The sequence below is a fragment of the Apis laboriosa genome, unplaced genomic scaffold (genome assembly GCF_014066325.1).
Source record: "Apis laboriosa isolate Shangri-la unplaced genomic scaffold, ASM1406632v1 scaffold23_cov150, whole genome shotgun sequence".
Taxonomy (NCBI): domain Eukaryota; kingdom Metazoa; phylum Arthropoda; class Insecta; order Hymenoptera; family Apidae; genus Apis; species Apis laboriosa.
In genome coordinates, this window is record NW_025222452.1 from 4,132,403 (window position 1) to 4,155,655 (window position 23,253).

Here is a 23,253-nt window from a genome sequence, read left to right on the forward strand (position 1 = left end):
GAAAAATTTCGAGAATTCTGCCCATATATTAACCTTAACTTGAAAAATTCCAAATCCTCTCCCCCGCTCTCCATATATTAACCAGTCGAGGAAAACTCGGTTGACGCGTTTCCTTTGTTTCAGGAGTTTTCTTTCCCGCTCGAAAGGTAAAACTCGTCGAGCCGCGCCATTTACAAGTCGATAGCCATTCGGATTAATTAGCATTGCAACGGGATAAAGTTTCGAGGACGGTTTCGGCACAGGAAACTGACCCTAGAGGAAAAGTTGGAAAAAAAACTCCCCCTTCTCCCCCTTCTCTATCTGTGTATTTCGCGCGTAATTTCACGACTATCGTTCCCTCTATGTTTCGAGATACAATTTCTACTTTCTCTAAACTCTAAAAGTCTCTAAAAAAAGAAATCTCGAAAAATATTTTCGTACGTAAAATTTGTATTATCTGTGCTCGTCGATTCGATGCAAAATGCACTTCATACCTTCGTTAAATTACAAATTACAAAATTGGCGAACAACGTTCGAAACACGTCCAGCATCCGAGCGTATATGAAACATCGACGAGACTGGCGATCCAGCGATTTAATCGCAGTTCGTACTACTCGGCAACCTCCGTTTCCAACCGCCGTTCCATCGATTCTCTCTCTCTCTCTCTCTCTCTCTCTCTCTTGGTCGACGAGGAGAGAACGACGAGGGACGAGCTTTCGATTTCCGGATCGGACGTCTCGGCCAGCCGGATAAGGAGCAGGACAAATGGATACCGTTTAACCCAGATAGATAAAAGGCAGGGGTATGCGTTCGGTTCACGTGGTTACGTTTCACGAGGAAAAAGATTCGTGTATATGTAACGGAGGATGAATTTACGGAGTTGGAAAGGGGTTGCGATTCGATTTAATGACGGAAGATCGTAGCTCCACTGTTCGATTCGACCAAGAATCATTTGAAGTTACTTGGATATATATATATATATATATACACACATATACCACGAAACCTTTTTCTAAAATTTCACCGGATCTCCTTGTTCCAACTCCCCCTCCCCCTCTTCCGGTGAATCGAAGGAATCTAGACCAGGTCGGAACTTTCGTGTGGGTTTTATTGCGCGGATGGCCGTTGATTTAAGCGCAGCCCCAAAAGTTTCTTCATCGTTGAAAATGTACTCACTCGCGGAGCAGTAAGTTTAACCGCCTTAAAAATCTCGAGAGAAACCCAGAAATCCTCAGCGCGATTTTCGCGCGAAGAAGAAAGCGATCGAAATAAATCTAGGCAAAATATCGATTGAAATTTATCCGCTCCGCGACTTCTCTCTCTCTCTCTCTGCTTGGATCTCCCTGTATTATATAATATATAATTTTCCTCTTTTTTCTCCTCCCCTCCGCGCCACTTTCGAGCCTCCTCTCGAATCTTCGAAAAATGGACGAGAAGGAGGAGGAGGATGCGAAATCCCAAAACGAAGCAAAGATTTGCTCGGACGAGAAGAGCACCCGAATCGCTCGTTAACCAACAGTCCCGTTACCAAACTTGTTCTCTCTTCGTCGATTAACATTCGTCCTCCCGGTGCGAATCGAACGAATGGACACGAGCACACCGCGGCTGGGGCCACTTACCTCCACCTCTCGATCAATATTTACACTCGTCATTCGTTGTACCCGAGATACAAAACGGTACCATCCCATCCATACGTTCGAGTTTTCGAAGGTGGTCGAATGCTCGAGCTCGCGTCGAGATCTACGACCAGTCGGTCCGTTCGACCTCGTCGACAGAACGAACGAAGTCGCTCGGGGGGCCTGGAGAACTGCCGCGCCGCAACGGGATGACTGGGACGAGGTTGTCCTCGGTGGTGTTCCTCGCCCTCGTTTCCCTGTCGCCGTGTCTGGCGCAGAGGCTCGAGGACGACAAGGACGATTTCACGGAAACGAACGAGGAGGCGACCGGCCTGTTGGAAAGTCCCTCGCGGCGACCAAGGGCTCTCGCTTTCCCCAAAAACTCCCAGCTTCTGGTACGTACAAAAACCGCGGTTAAGATCGACGAAGGCTAATGAATCGATCGAGGAGGAGTCGCTCAAGTGTTCGCGATCCGTTTTTTTTTCTCCTTTCCATCATGCTCGAGGGAAAACTCGAACGATTCCTCTGATCCACCTTTTTCCTCTCGTTCTACGTTGATTGAAAAAAATTCCGTGGAAGATATACTCGAGGTATCATGGATTTGTCAGATTTGTGTTTTTTTGTTCTTTTTATATTTCTATTCGAAGGAATAGCGACGAGCATATTATCCGTACGCTCGATTATTTGGAATGAGAAAATATACGGGGGACAGTTCACGTAACCGGCCGCTTCTTGAATAATTCCCGGCCACGCCACATGTCCGAGGCTCATCCAATTTTCCGTCCACCGTGTTTGGAAACGGTCGTCCTTCGGATTACAACCTGCCCGGGTCGATAGGATGAACAGGGCCGAGATCGGGATAGTAGTTGCCGCGCACCAACTACCTGGATTTTCCACGATCCGGCTCACCACCTTCGCGGTATACCGAATCAAATGAATTCCACGTAGGATAACTTTCCTGTTAAATAATCTCTCTCCCCGCTCCTGTCCTATCTGGAAACTCTCGAGACAAATCGGTGTTCAAAAATTCTTTCTTTCTTTCTGTTAAAAAATTACAATAAGGGGAGGGGGTGAAGATAATAACAATAAGAGGGGAAACTTGTAAATAACGATTTCCATCTTCCATATCCCGATCCGATCCGATTCGATACCAGGCGTTCCCCGCCTGACCTTTCAGGGCTCATCCAATTTCTGCTGCGGATGGATATACAACCCGTGGATATCCACCCCCGCGGGGCAGTATCGGGCGTCGCCATGCCGTTCCGCAGCCCCCCGTGCGGCGGCATACGTGCATGCGCATGCATATTCATGCTGCGCACACGTGGAGGCGACGACGAGGGGGTTGGCGGCGGCATCACGGGCCGGCCTATGAATTTTCGATAAAACCGCGAAAATTTCCCACGGAGAATCGTTTTTCGACGGGCCGCGTCTGTCTGGGGAAGACAGTTTAACGATATCAGGGGGGTGGAGAAGGGTTAGGGTTACCGTTCTCTCTTTCTCTTTTTTTATTCGAGCTGGTGGCCCGTCGCCAATCGAGATCGATGCGCAAAGGGCCAGGAAGCCGTCGTCATCCAAGGAGCTGACCATCGCGGCTGCTTCCCACGATACCGTTGTTCCTGTCGAGATAAGTGGTCGATCCGGAAATTCTGAATTTACTTACTCCCGATCCTCGAGGATATCGATATCGATAGTTTCCTTGGAAACTCTCTGATTCACGAGGTTACGCGAGCTACTGCTTTAACGGCTATCCTCTCTTTCTCCGGAGAGATTTAAAATATTCTCGTGTTATACGAACGAATCTCTTGGCGTGAAAACAAAGATAATTACGCGATCTCTGAAACATCTATATTTTACGTGGGGGTGTAAATGTTTATTGTTAAAAATACCGATCTATCTCGGTATCTGTCCGCTGAATAAGGCGAATCCCCGCCGTTTTCGATGCGAAAGTTACGAGGCGGAAATCGCGTAGCCCCAACGATTAACGTTTAGCGTTTCCTACCAGTTATTTCTACGCAGATACGCGAAGGAAGAGATAGCGAGGGGGGAGGGAATCAGGGATTTCCACGATCCGTTTCCTAGAATCCGGAAACTAGGATTTTAACCCGATCTCGTCTGAGTTCATCCAATTTCCTCTTTGGGGATCTCGTTCTCATGAATAACCGGTGTAACAACGAGTTCTCTGATCGAATCTACGCGCTCCTACCGATGGATTCCGTTCGAAAATGTTCCTCGGACGGAGCTTCGTCCCGTGAAAACGCGAAATATGACGAGAAACGTGTAAATATTCCACAGATTTTTTTTCTCCACTTCTCGAAAAATATCTCGCATCGCTACCTACTTTCAATCCGATCGATCGAGTCATTCTCAAATAATCTGTTTCAGAAAATTTTAAAAAATAAATAAATATATATATATATGTATGTGTATTTTTAAGGATGATGATGATGATATAAAATTGTTAAAAACTTATAAATCTTTTATAATATTTGGAACAACGCAATATATAGCTGATCCTGGGACTGGGAACGCCGTTGCAACTGGACTTCGAGAGCATAATCATCGGTGTCTTCACCAAGATCGTGTACAACTTGCCATCGAACGCGACAGACTTCACCGTTCCGGGGGTCTATTATTCTCGAGCGCAGAAGAGCAGATGGAGCGTTTACAAAGCGTTGGAAAAGGCGGCTGGCCTGTACGGATTCGGTGGGAAGGCCTGCCTATTGAAGGCCATTTGCGAAGCTGCCTCCGCTCCTTTCGATGGTACTCACGGTTTGTTGGGACAGCTGTTGCACGTCTTCTTCAGGTAATCGTGAAAAGTAGAAAAAAAAATATTCTCAGGAAGAAAGATCCAGGCCACTTATCCCGATATTTCGATAATAATCTCAATCCAGTCCAGTCACCGAGAAGAGAAGAGAAGAAAGAGAAGGAGCAAAAGATTATTCACGATCCTTATGAAATCAATTTAATCTAATCTAAGCATATAAGCATATATTGTGCTTACAATAAGCTTTGTTCACGCTTGTTGCGCATGATGTTTCAGTCATCAAAAAAAAAAAAAAAATAAATAAAAATCAATTTTTGTTCGAGACGCATCGCTTGAAACTCGAAAGTAAAATTAAAATCTCGAGAAGAATTGTAAACTAAAAAATGGGGACGGATTAAAAATTTCAATTCTAATATTTTTGTACAAAAAAAATGCTCGATTAACTTACCAAAGTACGAAGTTACGTCCCTACTGGTGAATTAATAATATAATAGCGCGAATGGCGAGGGATTAAGCGATGGTCTGCACGACGATTAACGCCAGGGAAGCTGGTAAATAACTTGGAAGCTCCTTCTGCATATCTGTTGGCGTTATCGATCCCGGAGTGCCACTCTCTCTCTCTCTCTTTCTCTCTCTTCCTTCATCCTTCCTTCTCCTGACTCACCGAATTCTTTTCCAGACCGTTTCCTCGTCCCGCGGATCTCTCGCGACGACGACGATTGTAATTTTTCACGGTTCGAGACGCGTATTCGCGCTTTGGAATTTCAGGCCTTCGAACACCGAGGAGCGGTACGACGAGTACGGGGATCGAGAGTACAGCGCGGCAGAGCGTTTGGGCGAGCAGATGTCGGCGGAAAACTGCCACGCCCTTTATCCAGAATGCCCGAGAAGTATGCTTGACGTGTTCTCCACAGTGATCACGTAAAATTTACTCTGGACGAGGAAGATATTTCGTTGGAAACCGAGCTCGAACTCGAATTTTTCTTGGATGAAGACGATCCTTTCTAATCTGTGTGCGATCGAAATCGATTACGCGAGAAAAAAATTCTTTTAAGTTAATAACACTTACAATCGTAATTGATCACTCTTTGTATAACCTCACAATCATTGGATCGTTCGAAAAGTAATTTCGTTTTTTCACACGAGTGTCGCTACGTGTCGAACACGGTTTATTCAGCCAACTTCATTCTAAACCGTGTTATTATTATATATTTTGAGAGTTGGCAATTCGTTGGTTTTGTAAGAAAAATTCGTTTGATTCTGCGCAGTTGTGTTTTTTCGTGCGTGATGACAAAGGTGCAAGATCAAAAGGAGTATTTTCGGCATATTTTATTATCGAAAAGGTAAGAATGCCGTTTCAGGCAAGAAAAAAGTTGTGTGAAGTTTATGGAGAAGGTGTATGCCAGTGTCAAAACTGATTTTCAAAATTTTAGAACATTAAAAATGCGTCACGTTCTTGAAGCTGATGAAGACAAAATGAAGGCACTGATCGAAGCAAACCAACGAATCGAGAAATTGCTACAAGATTAAATTTGTCGGATTCGATTGTTCGTGATTATACATGAAACGACTTGGTGTTTCATTGTCATGAAGAAAAAACATCCCGAACAACCCAATAATTACAGTTATTCAACGCTTTGAACAAGATACGTAGAATTCTTAAATTCGTTTAAATTTTATTCGTCACTGCGATTATTATTCACTTCGAATGCGAGCGTTTGAATTTTCTATTCCCTCGTTCTCTTGGGTCCGGAAACTCTTTGAAAAAATATTTCATAACGGCGAACGATGTTAATCATCGTGCAAAACGAGGTTAATGAAACATTTGCTCTTAGAACCTTTTCACCCGAAAAAAGTAGCCTAAATGCGCAAGCAAGCAAGAAGAAGAAGAAGGGATCACGCCCACGCGTTCGTAATTTATAAACGAGAGCGAGTACTCGGTCAGAGAGGGCATCGAGTGCATCGAGGAGGAGGTGATCGTTCCGGCGGAAGGATCGGTTGAACGCTCGATTATGCTGAAACGATGCATCCTAAAATTCATCCGTTCGAGGCGAGGGCCGTTCCTCAAGGTGTCGTGCCACCGTGAAAGCATTTCTTAACCGTGCGTCCCGTCCTCTTCTTCTTTCTGAAGTCTTCCCTCTTCCTCCTCTTAGGGAGGAAGTTTTCATTTGCCTAAAAGTCAAGCGACCCGCAGCAATCGTCGAGTCTCGCTCTGTTCTTGGGAGAAGAATTCGAAATTAAAGAATCTTCGCGAACCCATGCACCCGCGCGAACACAATTCTTTCGAGTAATGCTTGTTCCTAAACAACGACACTCTTGAATAAGAAACGAGCCTGGTTCGATCGAACGAAACTTGCACAAATTTCCGAGGATCCAATATTCTTTGGATCTTATTTTTTTAATCGTTTTTCCTTACAAGTAAAATTTTTTTCGTTACGGTGAATTCTCCATTTTTTTTTTCTTTTTACGTGTTTCTCATTCTCTCTGTTAATAAAAGAAATAATTTTATTTGTCTATTCTAATAAACCAATTAGGATCTCTTTCGCGAATAAAATGTATTAATTGAATTTATGAATAACTATAGATTATGATGGGATAAAAACGTCCACAGGATCTTTTACATAACATTTTGTAAATCTCGATCGTGGTCGAGTTTCAAAATTTCATTTATCATATTCGAAGAATTAGAAAGATGATATAAAATCGATACAAATTTCTACAAAAATGTTCCATGAACCTACGATTAATTTATGAAACTTTGTTATTATTATAAAGGTAACTGTTTATTCGTCGTGGTAGCAAATAGCGCATATATATATTCATTCTTCGATCGTTACATATTTATTTCGCCACATTTCGCATTAGTTATGAAAATAGGTAAGGTAAAAAAAAAAAAAAGTTTTCTCCTCTGCTACTTTTAAATTTCACACCCCGGGAATGGATTTTCCTTAAATCGCATTAGACCCTTTTATAATGTAAAAAGTTTTCGAAACGGGTGGTCGTGTCGTGGAGAAGTTGGAATTGAAAATTCCGCCCGACTTATGCGATCGTTTACGATGGTGAATTAGGGATAAATGGACAATCTAGGCGTGCGTGAAGTTCCCTCTGAGAGAGAGAGAGAGAGAGAGAGAGAGAGAGAGAGAGAGAGAGAGAGAGAGAGAGAGAGAGAAAGATTCTTATCGACTTCGATCGACACTTTGTCTGGGAGGAAGGAAGAAGTCGGTGGAAGGAAGAAGGAAGGAGAAATTCGGTGGACGTCGTCGTCGGTGAACCGGTTGCAAAACGATAATAGCCGGTGTTAAAGCACTTTAAAAAGCATAGTCCATTATCGTGCGGGGCGAGCCAAGTACGCGTAACGCTTAAAAGCTGGAAGGAAAAGCTCGTGGAAGGCGGGGTGAGGCGAGGGGTGTAGGACACAGCCACTCTCCTCCGCCTGGTATGTATATAATATGGAGGAGGGAAAATAAAAACAGGAAGAGAAGACGGGGAAGTATCCTCGGAAGAGTGGAACGTTTGCCCCGTTGGGATGCCCAGAGTCGAACGCCTCCAACATTTTACCGTGGATTTATCTTATCGATCTCTTTTTTCCCTCCCGAATGGGCGTTGGTCCCGTATTAATTCCCCACCGTACGAATTCTTCGTTTCGAATTTCGCGAATTCTTCGGGGAAAAGAAGAGGTTTTTAGAATTTCTTTCGAGGTTTAATCCTTGCTCGATGTGAAATTAATGAAAATATACGGAATATTTTATCTTGTTTTCCTCTCTTCTGACGTCTTCGTCCTTTTTCTCTCCCCCACGCGATATCAAATTTCGGGAACAAGAATCGACGCAAGATTTATTCGGCGTTGAGAGAGAATTAAGGCGAGAATTAAGATATCTCGTCGTTTATTATTTCTCTTTACCATGCATAGTGGTATCAAATTGATACCATCTCTCGTTAAAGAATAAATTCGATCGGGGTGGAGCGAGTTTGGTTAACGATGGACTAGAGTTAACTCTGCATCTCCGCATCCTCGAGGAGGAAGTAGATCCTCGGCGTGGAAAAATTTTTTGGAGAGAACAGGGGAGAAACAATGGAGGATGAAAATTTCTACAGACGTCTCTAGTTTCCTCTCGTTACTATTCCGGTCTGCTTCGAAACCGCGATAGTGAGAACGATTTCGCGAGACGTGCTCCTTCCACCAACTCTCGACCTCTTGGGGGGGAGGGGGGGGTGCAGCTGTGGGAAGTAACGATGGAAGAATGAAGGGAGCAGGAGGGGAGGTAAAAAGGGAGGAAGAAGGAAGGTTTTGGATTTTTCCACAAGGATCCCACGAGATATTCCCTCTCCTGCGAAAATGATACGCTTCCCTTCCCACGCTTTCCTTCGTTCCCTTTTTATTATTCCAGTCAAATCAAATTCGTGGATCACGCGGAACGAAAGAATGGACGCGTTCCTTCCGCGTTGGGCGGCCATATCCACTCTTGCCCCCCCTCGCCATTTTATCGGTCCATCCATTATAAATTTTCGTTCCGGCGAAATCTCTTTCCTCCGAAGAACTGTTTCTTCGATCCAACCTTCTACCTTTTCGTACCTTGAATTTTATTCCTCGGCTCCGTGACAATTTATCTTGTGTATAAAACTTGTTTCCACGAGAGAGATCTCGTGTCTCGAGCCATCGTTATTTAAGATCACCCGTCGGAGGAAAACCATAGATTCCCGACTTTCTTCCCCACAACCCCTGTTATGGTTATTCGTTGCGCAACGTTCTATTAAAATATTTAACAAATGGAAAGGGAGGGATTCGTAATTCCTGCGGCAAAATTCCCTTTTTGGAACTCGTTCTCGAAGCGAGAAGAGGTGATCGGATCACGGATCGAGTAGAATTCGAGAATTCCAACGAGATGTCTCCTTCTTCCCGCCTCAAATTACTATCTCGAAGGACCCCCCTTCCCGATTTTTCGACTGTTCTCGGCATTTCCCCCTCGAAAATTTCCCTTCTCCTCTCTCCTTCTTTTTTAAATTTTCTTTCGGGTTAAAATAAACCTCGGCGATGACGAGCGAGTTATCTATCGACAGAAACCAACGATAGAATTTGGATAGGGAAGAAAATTGTAATTGAAAGTAGGAGAGACAAGAGCGTCCGCGTCTCGGATGAAGACAAATGCGGTCGTTTTTTATCATTTTCTTCTCGCGACATCGATGCATTATTCCCGTCATAAGTTATCGCTTTATTACCATCGTCATTACGGTGTTTTACGATCCACGTGACCGTAAAATATGGCGTCGTTATGAAAAAAGGCTCAGAGCGGGTTGCCTTCTTTCAGGATACGCGTATCTATGAGAGATCGCGTAACACGGTATCGATTCTTTTTTTTGGAATGGAGGGACGATTCCCTCGAAAATATTTTAAATACGTTTCTTCTCTTTTAATCTCTCCGTATATGTACGTATAATTGAATGTTCCATAATTGTGTTTTTTGCGTTCTCTGTTATGAACGGGTTCGTTCATAAGAGTTATTAGAAACGAGACAAGCTCGATTCTTTTGGAAATTGGAGATAATAACTTTGCTTTAATTTCGACGAATTTAATTGGAATGCAATAATAATGGAATCACGTCAAATGTATAAATAAATTCGATGTATTTTTTAATACAATTCTACGAATACCGCGCGAACGCCGCCAATTGGCGCTGCCTCTCGGCAAGATTGCAAAATTGAATCGGATGATATCGTTTATGCCAACCGTGTTGCGTGTGCCAAACGTGTGATTATCGTGTAATAATTTAAATCAAAATAACTAGATAAACAAACAAAATCGAATAATATCACAATTCTAACTTTTTCTAACTTAAAAATAATTCTCCCCTCGCTCCGATAATTTCTATTTCCCTTCTATTTCAAAAAAAAAAAAAAAAAAAGAAAAAGAAAGAAATCGATTAAACTTCTGCAAGATCGAATTAAAAATTTTAGCGCGATCAAAGATTATTTATCGAAGGATAAAAGGAAAAAAGTAGGGAATAATTTCTGACAGGAAGAAATTCGCGTTTCTTCGGGAGATCGCCTATCCTCGGATGAGATTTTAATTCAACTTCGATCGTTAATCGCGCCGCGTTGGAAACGGAATTAATTAAAGCTGCTTAACAGCCGGGGCCGGCCAATTATTGGATTTACAACGCTATCGTTGGCAGGGGTTAAGCTGATATACCGATGAATCGGGCTCCGGTTTTCCATACCGAAACGCGTTTGTTCCCCCTCTTATTCGATTCGATCGACAATCGCAAATTTTCTTCTTCTTCTTCTTCTTCTTCTTCTTTTTTTCTTTTTTCTTCTAAATGTCGCATCGAGATAATTTATCGTCGGATAAAATTAAAATAGAATCAAAAGAAAATAAACATTTATTCGCACGTGTGCGTTACTCCTCGACCTTTGTTTTCGTTTATGTTTAAGTTTATCCGATCTTGACATTTCGTTTTCCAGAGAATTTGTACGTACAATTTAACCGCAGAGTGATTCTTGGAAAGGAACGACTCGCAATCACGAGCGTCGAACGTAAACAACATACCTCACGGTCTTCCTTTACTACGCATTCATTATCGCGTTGTCGGTCGTGCGAACTGGTAGCTCGTCGTTAGCTCGTCGACCAGTCGATCTAAAATCTTTTTCCGTTTGCCGTCGTTTTTTTTTTTTTTTTTTTTTTTAACTTCAAGTGTTTTAAAATTAACATGTTTCCATTGGGAGCCGTAGTGATAGTGTGCTCGTTCGTTTGGAGAAGCGAAAGTATCCTTCTTTACCCCAACAACTCGTTGTTCCAGGTAATTTTTTCTCTCGATTTTAATCCTTTCCTGCTTTTTACACGTTGTTTATTATATTCTCCAAGTTCAATCGGATTTTCGCGTTTTAAAATCTTTTTACTCGAAGCAGTGTTTTTCGAGTTATCGAGATCCGCTTTCGTAATTTAATATCGGAAGCGATCGAAATCAGTCAAATTCAAATAGTATCAGCGTAGAAAAATTTTTTCCCAACGAAATTGTAATCGTGAAAATAATTTTAATATTCTGTTTTTCGGATTTCAGTGGTATATCGTTGAGAAATTTATAGAACGTGGAAATATTGTATATATATATATCTGTTTTTTAAAAAGGTTCACTCCACAACGTTCCGTGTCGAGATCCACTTCGCTACTTCCTTGGTTTTCGTTGCCCCTTTGTGCGGTTCCTGCGGTTATTTCCTTCTTTCGCCATTTTTTCTCGGAAAGCAAACTTGAACGGTTTATTACATCACCAGATTGGCGGAAATCCGAAGAAAGATGTATAAATTGAAGTTTAGCATGTTACTTTTATTCGTCTCGTTTCTTCTCTTTAATTCTCTAAGAAAAATTTAAAGAAGAAGAGAAAGAGAGAGAGAGAGAGAGAAAAGTGCCACCAATAACGAAAGCGCTTTTCCCAAACGAAACTTCTCCTCTCGAAAAATAAAAAGAAAAAAAAAAAAAAAAACTTCACAACGATACCTTCGCGAACTTCCTCTACGACTTCCTCCGCCCTCTCCTTCCTCCCCTCCGATTTCTTCTCCCCCCTTGAGAGAGAAGTTGTTTCGTGCGCCCCCTTAAACTCGCCCCCTCGCCCTCCATTTTCCAGTTCACGATCGGCGTCTCGGTTCCGGTTTCCATGAACAAAAGGGGAAGCGTGGTGTTCTCGTCCGCGTTCCAATTCAATTACAGACTTCCGTCCAACTTGTCGCAGCTCGAGCCTACGATAATGTTGGCCAGGGAGGCGAGGGATCTGAATCTGCAGGACGCTTACGAGGCGATCGAGAATTTGTTGGATCGGTGAGTATCGATACGATCCCCATAATAATAAGTAAATGGAACGAGGTGGATAGAGGGGGTGGATGGAACGATTATGGGCGGAACGAAATTGACCGCGCAAGCGCGATAGCTCTCACTCGAACGGAATCGGGGTAACAACGGATCGGCTCGATATCGGTCCTCGAGTCGGAAGAATAAGCGGGCCGATGAATCGGTAAACATGGGCTGGAAACGAACGAATAAATTCGTAATTAACCGGGACACCGGAATTGGCCGAGATCGTTCACGTTTCATGGGAGGGGGGGGGGCGGGGGGTTAATGAAATTCCATTTTCTAGTCGAGGATCATCCACCCGTGATTCGCCACATTCGTGTTTATCGCCGATAACGCTTACAATGAGCGGTTGATTACGCGAAACGCGAAAGGGGGAACGAGGCCTCGAGTTGCGTGCGCCACTGATATTTGGCGAACCCAGTTTCGACCCCGTTATATTTCCCCTCCTCCCCTCTCCTTTCCTTTTGAGCTTGAAACGAATTTTATTTCGTTTCATTTCGTTGTAATAATTCGATGGATCGTCTGGATGGTTCGATGAGGAGAATAGGAGGTGGGTCGCGCAAAAATATTAAAAAGAGGAGGAGGAGGAGGAGGGGGAGGAGACCTGATACCTGGTTCTTGGATTTGCCTGGTTTCTTATGAATCGTCGAGAAGAAGATTCGCAATTTCGATTAGTACGAAATTTTTAACGGGGCGCAAGGAAAAGGTTGCGACGGATTGATAAACGAGTGATTGCCAAGATGCGGCAAACGATCGCGAAAGGTGAGGGCGTGGCTGATGTTGCAGCGTCAAAGCGTGGTGCAAAGACGCGGAGAGAGAGCTCGAAGCGTAACCTAATTGGGGCGTAGGGTAATTGCTCCGTTTTGGAGGGGATAGAGGGGGGTCGGGAGGGGGAGCGAATAACAAACGAATAATTTAGCTTTGGAGCGAAAGTTAAGAAAGAGAGTTGGCCGATACGAAGGGTTGACAAGGAGGAGGGCTAGATGTCGCGTGAAATGGATCGTTAGCCGGCTGAATAGGGCGAATTTCTCATCACGAGTTTTACAAGAGAGATGAGATTCGTCGAGAATTCCCTGGTCATTCCCCCTATCAGTGAGACAAGTGTTCATTGTTTGGAAAAATTAGAAATGGAGACCAGGCGACATTTACTAATTTTCACTCCCCCTTTATTTTTTTTACATATATCTTTAATTCGAAAATAATCGAAAAATGTTTAAATGCGGTGGCAAAAACCGAAATTCGAAATTTGCATCCATCCCCCTCGGTGACATAATTTTATTCGAGGCAAACCATCCAAGATAATGAATTTCTCGGATTTTCATTCCCCCTCTTTTTTCTTCCTTTTTATCACGTATTTTTAATTCGAAAGTATTCGAAGAACGTTTAAATGCGGCGGCAAAAATCGAAATTCGAAATTTGCATTCATTCTTCCATCGATGACATAATTTTATTCGAGACAAACCATCCAAGATAATGAATTTCTCGGATTTTCATTCCCCCTCTTTTTTCTTCCTTTTTATCACGTATCTTTAATTCGAAAATATTCGAAGAACGTTTAAATGCGGCGGCAAAAACCGAAATTCGAAATTTGCATCCATCCCCCTCGGTGACATAATTTTATTCGAGGCAAACCATCCAAGATAATGAATTTCTCGGATTTTCATTCCCCCTCTTTTTTCTTCCTTTTTATCACGTATCTTTAATTCGAAAATATTCGAAGAACGTTTAAATGCGGCGGCAAAATCCGAAATTCGAAATTTGCATATATCCCCTTCGCTGACATAATTTTATTCGAGGCAAGCCGTCCAGGATAATGAATTTCTCGGATGGGAACGAAGTACGCTTAAGAAATTCCCTTTCGCCATTTTATAAAACCGATATCGTGGCGCACGGTTCGCCGAAGGGCTCGATTTCCATCGATTTCCTAAATAAAATTACGAAATAAAGGAAAAAAGAAGGGGAAATGAAATGAGAGAGAGGGAGAGAGAGAGAGAGAGAGAGAGAGAGAGGAGATATCGATTAAAATCGGAGCGTTTTGTTTTGTTGTTCAGGCACGGTTGGGAGGACGGGAGAGAATGCCTTCTGAAGACCATCTGCGAACTCGCGGAGACACCGTTTGCAAGGACGCGTCGTGACGTCCTCGAGGAGGTGATCCACTTAATTTTAACGTAAGTTGGTTCCGACGAATCGCGCTTTGACTCGTGTACTTTCCGAAACGAAGTTCATTTCTCGAGGAGCTTCCGGTTAATGAATTCCGTTGGAAGTCTCTAATGGCTGTCCTGCCCGCTTACGACGAAGTAAGACGACGGTGCCTCGCGTAACGAAGCACCGAATACACCGAGATAATGCAGTAAAATCCATGTTCCAACCGGGCGTGGCAACGTTTAACGATTTTGTTCTACGATTTTTCCATTCGCTTCTTTTCTTTTCTTTTCTTTTTTTTTTTTTTTTTTTTTTTTTTTTGTTATATTGAGAGTACAGCAACGACCGACTCGTTCGATCGACGAATTATTCCGGACTTTTATCAGCATCATTTTCTTACGCAAAATTTTTACGTTTGATTACGATTACGTTTCATCGAAAAAAAAATCCATCGAAAGTTTTCAATAGCTTTTCGAAATATAATCGGAAAAGGAGGAGAGCAAGGTTGGAAATTTTTACACGAAAATTAAAGATTGGGCGAGCGATATCGTTATTAATTTAGCGATCGGGGGAGGGAAATTGGAAGGGTTAAAGGGCGGTGGTAATGCAAGGGTGGAATCGAGTTAATGGTTGATCGATGATGGAAGGAATGATTGGCCGAGCGATCGGAAACCGGGCAGGAATTCGCCATTTCGGCCGCGTACTCGAAGGAAATTGCAACCGAGCCAGTGAGCGGCTACTTTAATTGCGACCAAGTTAGGCGCGTGCATTAAGCTTCTAATGGAAAATGTTTCCCGTAGGTTTTCCCTTTGTACACACACGGCTCGTTGGCTGGAAATTTCTATCGACGTAATCCGCAACATCCCTCGAAACAATTGGCGGGTAATGCGCGTCGAATATCAATAACATCGCTTCGGTTTACTACCACACTGGCACAATTGCGCTTTCCTTCGATCGATTCCCTCTCCCTCTTCCCCCCTTTTTTATCGCCAAACAATTTCTCCTTTCTTCAAAGTTTGCAAATGTTTCAAAAGTTGGAATTTTTCGTTGGAATACCATTATCCATATCCTTATCTATCACAGGATGCTTCGAGATCGAAACTTTGCTTTAACTTTGCTTTCGTATATTTTCACACTACGCGTTTCGAAAAAGTTCGTCATCCTTTATGAGCGAAGCATCCTGTGATTCGAAAGAGATCGCACATTTGTCGCGTGCCACAGGTGAGAACCGCGTTGAAATTTCTCAATTAGGCCGAGCGAGGACTTGCCAGATTCGGTTAACTCCACTCGCCGGATCGTCGACCACTCGTACCGAGATGCGGAACTATTGGGAAGATCCGGAGGCGACTGCATCCTCGCCTATCCCGATTGCACCGAGTCACCCCTCGAAACGTTCACGGAGATCGCGTCCCCCTAGGGGGAATGGGGGAACGCGACATTTCGACGACATTGATTTCGCCGAACTTTGGAGCCCCTCCCCTCCCTCCCTCTCGTTGGAGCGATCGATCGATCGATTCCAACTGTGGACAACATTTGTCGATGATCCGTTTGAAAACATTTTTTTCACAAAAATACGGCGTTATGTTATTGACAGCGTGAGACGAATCGATCGTTCTCTACGTTTCTGTATACCTTTCGGATACAACACGTCTCGGAGGAGAGCGTATGGGAGAGTGACTTTATCGTAAAAGAATTTATTACGGAGGGGTTTGGACGAGGGGAGTAGGGGATGGTGGCGAGAACACAGTGCTAAGTAAATTTCGTTGTAAGCGAGAGCTGCCCTGGAAAGCTCTACCAAGTTTCAACCATCCCACTTCCTTCCTATGATATAATTCGCAATAAAAGAGCTTTTTATAATTATACACCAGATACTTGGTTCTCCGATTCACTTAATCTCGCTTGATCTCGAGATATTATCACTTGTTTCCTTTCCAGGACAAGCAATCGACCTGTTGTCAACGAGGGGAACAAGAATTCGGATCCTTGAAGAGTTATTTTGTATAATCCTTTTTTTTTTTTTTTCTCTTCTTTTTTTTCAAGAACTTATTAGACGAACGTGAACGATTCGATCGGACATTTGTACGACTTCGATATAATATTCGCGAGCAGGTCAGACTTTTCAGCTTGCGATGAAAACGATGGAAAGATGCTCGACGGAAGGAACGGAGCGAAAGTCTTAAGTAAATTTCCTAAAATAGAAACATCCCTAACGCGTCCACCACCCCTATTTCTTTCGATATCGTTGTTCGTCGCCATTTTCTATTTTATTCCAACAACGATTTCGCGTTTGTCTTTCGACTACGTATTCGATAACGTTTCACAGCCTCGAGCCCGTCCGTGTATCTTTGAAAAATCCTCGAGATCCTCCTCGAGTAAGATACATTTCGTATCTCGTATTCTCGAAGAATCCACTATCGAGAAAATTTTCTTGCATCGACTCGTTATCGACCACGACGGATCGAGGGATATTGTAACAAGGAAACATCAACGTGATTTTCATCACTTTCTCTCTCTCTGCCTCGTAAGAGAGAATACTTCTTACGATCTGGGAAGAGAAGCTGGGAATTTCACCTGGCAACTTTGTTCGCTCTGTTGGAAAGACTACTCTTCCCTCCTTTTGTTTATATATTTCAGTTCCCTTTTGTCACGCCGGAAGCGGAAGTTTGGGATCTTATCCTTGCCGAAACTTATTTCGCGAGTTGTTCCAAGTTTAAGCAATCCTTCTCTCTCTCTCTCTCTCTCTTTCTCTTTTGACCGCGATTATACGCGAGAAAGACAAGACGTGCTCTTCTCTCTCCTCTTCGAGATGCATTGGACGATGGAGAGAGAAGAGTCTCGTCGATGATTCGCTCATTCCGTTCGATTCGTTCTTTTTGAAAAACGATGTTTTTATTGGCGTCGGGAAAAATGGACGCGACGAGGAGAAGCAGTAAAGTAAAACGTCAACGACCTTAAAGATCGGTTTGAAGGAATGGTCGGTTTGTTTTCTTGTCTCGTTAACGAAACGGAGAAGTGACGATTGAAACCGGTCGTCGACGAGGAGAGAGAGAGAGAGAGACGGAGAAGTGACGATTGAAACCGGTCGTCGACGAGGAGAGAGAGAGAGAGAGAGGAAAAAGAGGAAAAGGGATGGACGGGCCGGTTGTCTAGCAAGGACGGAAAATTAGCTCGTCCGACCGAACTACAGTCGGTCGTACGAACCTTCTTGGAGCGCAACTATGCTCCTATGAGTTGACAGATGATACGTTAATTTCGCCGGAGTGGGTGGGCAAGTTCGAGAAGCCCCGACCAGACTTGTGGCCTACGAGTTTCGAGTTGCAGCGTGCATTTGTGCCTCGCCCAGGGGAAGGGGAAGAAATTACGTTCGAGATTCGGATAGGGTGAGTTGATCCGTTAATTTTCGTGCAATAGTATATAGTCTAGTTTTTTTCCTTTTTCTTTTTATTAACCCTTTGCTCTCCAACTGACTCTCGGTCACCACTGGGATTGTACAATATTTATTTATGTTTGATTTTTTTAAAAATGTCGCTTCATAAATAGATTCCTCTTTACGTATAATCTTATGAGGTGTAATCTTATCTTATGGTAATCTTATGAGGCCATCGAACGCATCAAACGCGTGGGTCTGAGTCTGGAGTTGCTGGTTCGACCGAGCNCGTATAATCTTATATATATTATAATCTGAGGTGTAATCTTATCTTATGGTAATCTTATGAGGCCATCGAACGCATTAAACGCGTGGGTCTGAGTCTGGAGTTGCTGGTTCGACCGAGCGAAACAAGGCCTGGAGTGCAAAGGGTTAAAAGTTCTTCAATCTCATTTTTCCTCTTCCACGAAATAATGGAAGAATTATCAGCAAGAAAGAGGAAGTGTAGCGAGATTCTCGATCAAATTGTCGATCGATCTTCTCCATTTCCAGGCGATCGAAGGAGGAAATAAGGGGAGACGATGTTTATTCGGACGAGGGTGGACTGGAGATTGTCGTTGCTGTTCCTCGCGACAGTGGGACGGATCCAGGCGAGCGAGAAGGGGGAAGTTCGAGGGAAGAGGCAGGCCTTGTATCCACCGCCCCTCGTTTATCCTCTCGGTGGTGTTTTGAAGGTATTTATCCGTGCTTGGACGTAGGCAGCAGATAAAACTTAATAATAATCTCTTCGCCCTCTTCGAGGCTGATGGGATTACCGGCGCGAACACGCCTCTCCTCGTTCCACGAGGATTTAACTCGCGCGCTAATTTGAATAACAGCATCGTTGGCGCGCCCTCTTCATTGGATTGGACGGGGCGCGAATCCTTCGTTGAAATAATTAATCAGCTAAGCGTCTGATGATCAACTTTTCGAATTATCGAAAGTTAGTCGTAGAGCGGTATCGAGCGATGATTCAGATTAGTATCCAAAAGATAAATAAAACGAAAAACGCGTTTCGTTTCGCGTCTCTCCTCGTATTCACAAACAAGCGCATAAATGTCGCTTGTAACTTGCTTCAAATTTTGTTGTTCCTTTGATTATGTGGAGAGGGGGAGGGTCTGTTTTTCGTTGTCCGTCTTTGATTTATTATGAGAGGTTATGAGAAGAAGAAAGATTTTTTTTGGGGGGAAAGTTAATTAGAAATGAGAGGAAGATTAATTTTCGTTTAAGATGACGGAAAGGGATATCTTGGAATGATCGAGGAAAAGAAGAAAGTAATTTTGTCTCTAAAAATATAATAACATTTTTCTGGTCGAAATTCCTTGTTCGAAAATAAAAAATTGGCGGTGGAGAGAAAAAACGCGAAAGAGATTTCCCTCCTCTCGCCAATTAACGTCTCGGATGTCGTCTCCGTCACGGTACGGAATTAATTAGCAGTTGGCCGGTCGGATCCCTCCTCGAGGACAAGGACAAGGAAACGGAATACGAGCTAAACAGAGAATTTGTTTGAGGGAGTTTAACGCCAGTGTCTTAGTTACGAGTCAAGGATTTATGGATGTGTTCGCTTGCATGCTTGGAAGTAAGGTTGGAAAAAGGGTTAAAAAAGGGAGAAACGGGAAGGCGCTGATAATTAACTTATCCTTTTATTTATTTGTACCTTTCCCCCTTCCTCTCCGATTTCTCGTCGAATGCGCGATCGATGCTTCGAAATCGGAAGGATCATCCCCTTTTACGATTCGGTATTCCAAATAAAAAGTAAAAGAAATTGGAAACGACGAGGTCCGAGGGTGACCGAGCGCGGATGGCTCTCCTTGTGGATTTCGACGTCACCACGGTTTCCACGGTGTAAAAGTGTTTGATTAGCAAATTTCCAAGCAACAGGAACGACTATAAGGCAAATATTTGGACGTTCGCCTTGGGGAGAGGCGGGAAACTGGCGTGAAATAAAATTCAGCCCGGTTTCTGGGTCAGTATGTATCTAAACAGGCGGAGCTGCACTGCGTCAAAAGCGCAGCTTCAAAGTGAGAAAGAAAAAGGAGAAAAGTGGTGGAAAGAAGAGAGTTTGGGCGACGTTGAATTACTTCCATGTCTCTTCGCTTGGAAGGGGAGGGCCTTGAAGCCTTCCTTCTACCTTATCACCAGGACAATTACGAAGTTGTAGCACGCGTCGTTTCACTTTTGTGCCGGACGAAAACGGGCCTCGAAAACACCGAGTTGAATTTATTTAACCATCCGTTCTCCGCGAAAACTCCTCTTTTGGATCTCGCGTGTCACGCAATCTTTCAATGGGGACGTGGAGCTCAATGGGAGAGACGGGGGGGAAAAGTTGGAAAGACGATATTTACGTGCACAAAACTGCACGATGATCTCGAACGAACGATGCTCACGATGAACGCGAAGTGAGAACTTCAGGGAGGGATATCATCAACTTCTCGCCTGAATATCTCTCGCTTGCTTTTAAGAGAGAAAAGGACTTTCTTTTTCTTATCGTGAAAGAAAGAAAAATAAAACATTTACGTTACGCTAGAGATAATGCTCGAGTACGTATACGCAAAGTGATAGTGGAGAAAAGAGAGAGAGAGAGAGAGAGAGAGAGAGATATGGAAACTAGAAAAGGTGGGAGGAAGAAAGGTAATTCAGCGACGCCGTAATATCTTTTCTTGGAAACGAATGAGGGTTAAGCAGTATTCGAAAAGTTGAGATCTAGCCTCGCCAAGGTGAGCTTCAAATTTTCCTTCCACCAGTACTTCTTTCTTTCTTTCTTTCTTTCTTCCTTTCTTTTGTTGGACTTTAACATAGATTGTATTCCCATCTTCATGGAAGGTATAATGTAAAAATGATCATGGGAAACACAGCGGTAGGGGAAGTCATTTTTGTTGCACGTTTGATTCCGTTTCCGCTAGTTTTTTCATTTCATTCACGCGCGCCAGATTTATCTCTGTTCGGGAACCACTTGAAAGGGAAGAAGAAAAAAAGAGAAAAAAGAAAGGAAAACTATCCGGTTTCTTCTTCCTCCTCCTCCTTCTCCTCCTCCTCCTCCTCCTCCCCTTTATTTCTCGGCCGTGTAAATTCTTTACACTTGCAAAAGTTTCATTTCTCGCGATTCGCGAAGTGGAACTTCTTTCTCGTTTGATAATTCCTTCCGATAATCGCCGCCGCGAATAATTTATAAACCATTCTCCAAGTTCCGAGTGCTTAACGTAATTGTAACTCGATTATTTCCTTATATAATATTTTCATACTTTCGAGGATCGAAGCAAATCTCTTTTAATTGATGTAATTTTGAAAAAATTGATATAATTTCGACGGATCCCCTTTCCCTTTTATTTATTTCTGAAACAATTCGTTCTCTCTTCCCGATTCTTTTCCATTACGTAATTATTCGAAACATTTTTATCGTAAAATTGGATTACGTTCGCTTGAGGATTCTACGTACCCTTTCGCTAAGGGAAATAATAATAATAATAATAAGGGAATATGATAGATTGTCGGGTTAAAATTTGTTTCCAAGAAGCACAAAAGGAATCAAATTCATCGTGCCCTCTAACGATTGAAACTCGCGATTATTTATTCGCGATTATTTCTCGTTAAGCTCGTTGTAGGGTTCGCGATGCCGGTGCAGGTCTCGGGCCAGATTTTGTCATACGGCCAAAACATTCAGTTTCAATACATGTTGCCAAACAACGCCACCTTCTTCACCAACTACTTCCAAGACGCGTCACGAAGACGGCGTAGAGCGAGTTGGAGCGAGAGGGTCCCTGTATACGACATTCTTCAACGTGAACTTGACATGTAAGTGCCTCTAACCTAGAATCTCTTCGAATCTTGCACGAATCTCGCTTGTCGAATGATGGATCGAAAATGAGAAGTAATAATAATAATAATAATAATAATAATAATAAGAATATGAGGAAAAAATTTTTTCCACCGAATAAATAAAAAATAATTCGTTCCTCGATTAATCAACATCTTCGATATCTTGGATTTGTATAACGACAAAAGATTCGATAACCGAGGGGAGGGGTATTAATAATTCGAAACGTTTAAAATTCGAGTTAATAATGGACGACGCGAATTTACAATTATCGTTTCGTCGCCTTTGTCATTTTTTATCGCTTATTCATAATTAATAATTAATTCAACGACGACTCTTTTACGATTGAAAATATTTTAGCCGGCCCGAAATGAATGTACAACGCGTGTTATCGTTCCGTGTAGGTTTGATAAATAATTAACAGAGCGCGCACGAACGAATTCAGATATATAAATTCTATTAGCTTGTAATGCTTAAATTTAATCATATACCAACGAGATAATAATGCATTTAATCGTTGACGATATAATAAACGTTTCGATTAGATTGTTGTCTAATGTATATCGTGCCGATTTTATGCCGGATTATTAATTATTAACGATCGTTTCCAGGCGTAACGTGGATGGAAAAGCTTGCTTGAAGAAAAATATCTGCGAAGCGGCATCGACATCGTTGAAGGACGAGGGATTGGTCGGCGAATTGTTGCACTTGTTGTTAACGTAAAACACGGATCGATAGAATTTTTTTTTATTAAAAGAATGGATTGAAACTTGGCCCCAAAAATTCTTCTATCCCTAGCTAAAAGATAAAAATAAATAAATGTAATAATTAAACGAATAAGAATTTTCGGGGACGGGGTGTCTTTCCACTTTCTATCGCGCGTCGAAATGAAATTCATGGATTCATGGAAATGGTATTTTCGTTTCAGACCGGACGAGGGAGACGCTTTCACGATGGACTACGAATATATAGAAGCGGCCACGTTCGGAAGAAGGGGAAATAATTGCTCGATGATTTATTCCACGTGTCCTCCTGGCCAAGGAATTCTAGACCGAATATCCACGATTTATTGAGTATCGTGACAATAAGATGTTACCGTTGTACATTATACACACAATATCCATCATTATTCGTTCGAGCGCACTCTCCTCAACGCCTCCATTTTCTTCCTCGACCTAGTTACATCCGGCCTCGCGCCCGGGTTACGGCGCTACGCTTCTCTCTCCTCTCTCTCTCTCTCTCTCTCTCTCTCTCTCTCTCTCTCTCTCTCTCTCTCTCTCTCTNTCAACGCCTCCATTTTCTTCCTCGACCTAGTTACATCCGGCCTCGCGCCCGGGCTATGCTTCTCTCTCCTCTCTCTCTCTCTCTCTGTCTCTCTCTCTCTACTTTTTTATCAACCAAACCTTGCTGTTCTCGTCGTTACATAGCATCGTTGCTATGCAATAAACGAGTTGGCACGTTCGACTTTTTATCGAGAATTTTCCTGTTGATTAAGAGTGCCAGTGAAAATAATCTCATTTCTCGAAGCATCCGTTTATTAAATACGACACTCTTTGATGGATCCATACCACCGCTTCTCTATCGAGTTCGTTTAATCGTTTCTTGGCCTCGCATCGTGTTGAAGAAGAGATTAATCGACGAGAGATGGGGGAAAAGAAAAAAATATATTTATATATATAGAAAGAGAGAGAA

The 23,253-nt window shown here is 42.9% G+C and overlaps 2 protein-coding genes across 3 annotated transcripts; both read left to right on the forward strand.

Annotated features, from left to right (window-relative positions):
- Nucleotides 1–1,804: 1,804 nt before the first annotated feature.
- On the forward strand, nucleotides 1,805–5,284 carry LOC122713436. Its single transcript, XM_043933869.1, has 3 exons — nucleotides 1,805–1,990; nucleotides 4,103–4,398; nucleotides 5,128–5,284. Exons 1-3 carry the CDS (start codon nucleotides 1,805–1,807, stop codon nucleotides 5,282–5,284), a joined length of 639 nt encoding a protein of 212 aa, XP_043789804.1.
- A 5,713-nt stretch (nucleotides 5,285–10,997) lies between these two features.
- On the forward strand, nucleotides 10,998–22,824 carry LOC122713247. 2 transcript variants are annotated; one of them, XM_043933501.1, is made up of 7 exons: nucleotides 10,998–11,153; nucleotides 11,976–12,166; nucleotides 14,251–14,367; nucleotides 18,261–18,442; nucleotides 21,350–21,539; nucleotides 22,173–22,280; nucleotides 22,490–22,824. In XM_043933501.1, the coding sequence occupies exons 1-7, from the start codon at nucleotides 11,064–11,066 to the stop codon at nucleotides 22,632–22,634; spliced, it is 1,023 nt and encodes a 340-aa protein (XP_043789436.1). In that variant the 5' UTR covers nucleotides 10,998–11,063; the 3' UTR covers nucleotides 22,635–22,824. The 2 variants fall into 2 exon arrangements, with proteins under 2 accessions (XP_043789436.1, XP_043789437.1); XM_043933502.1 differs by having other exon boundaries at nucleotides 11,004–11,153; nucleotides 12,081–12,166.
- The last annotated feature ends 429 nt before the right edge of the window (nucleotides 22,825–23,253 follow it).

Coding starts and splice junctions, on each gene's coding strand:
- LOC122713436 (XM_043933869.1), top strand. CDS start 1,805: ATGACTGGGACGAGGTTGTCCTCGGTGGTGTTCCTCGCCCTCGTTTCC. Junction 1,991..4,102: donor CCAAAAACTCCCAGCTTCTG/GTACGTACAAAA, acceptor CGCAATATATAG/CTGATCCTGGGACTGGGAAC. Junction 4,399..5,127: donor CTGTTGCACGTCTTCTTCAG/GTAATCGTGAAA, acceptor TTGGAATTTCAG/GCCTTCGAACACCGAGGAGC.
- LOC122713247 (XM_043933501.1), top strand. CDS start 11,064: ATGTTTCCATTGGGAGCCGTAGTGATAGTGTGCTCGTTCGTTTGGAGA. Junction 11,154..11,975: donor CCAACAACTCGTTGTTCCAG/GTAATTTTTTCT, acceptor TCCATTTTCCAG/TTCACGATCGGCGTCTCGGT. Junction 12,167..14,250: donor ATCGAGAATTTGTTGGATCG/GTGAGTATCGAT, acceptor TTTGTTGTTCAG/GCACGGTTGGGAGGACGGGA.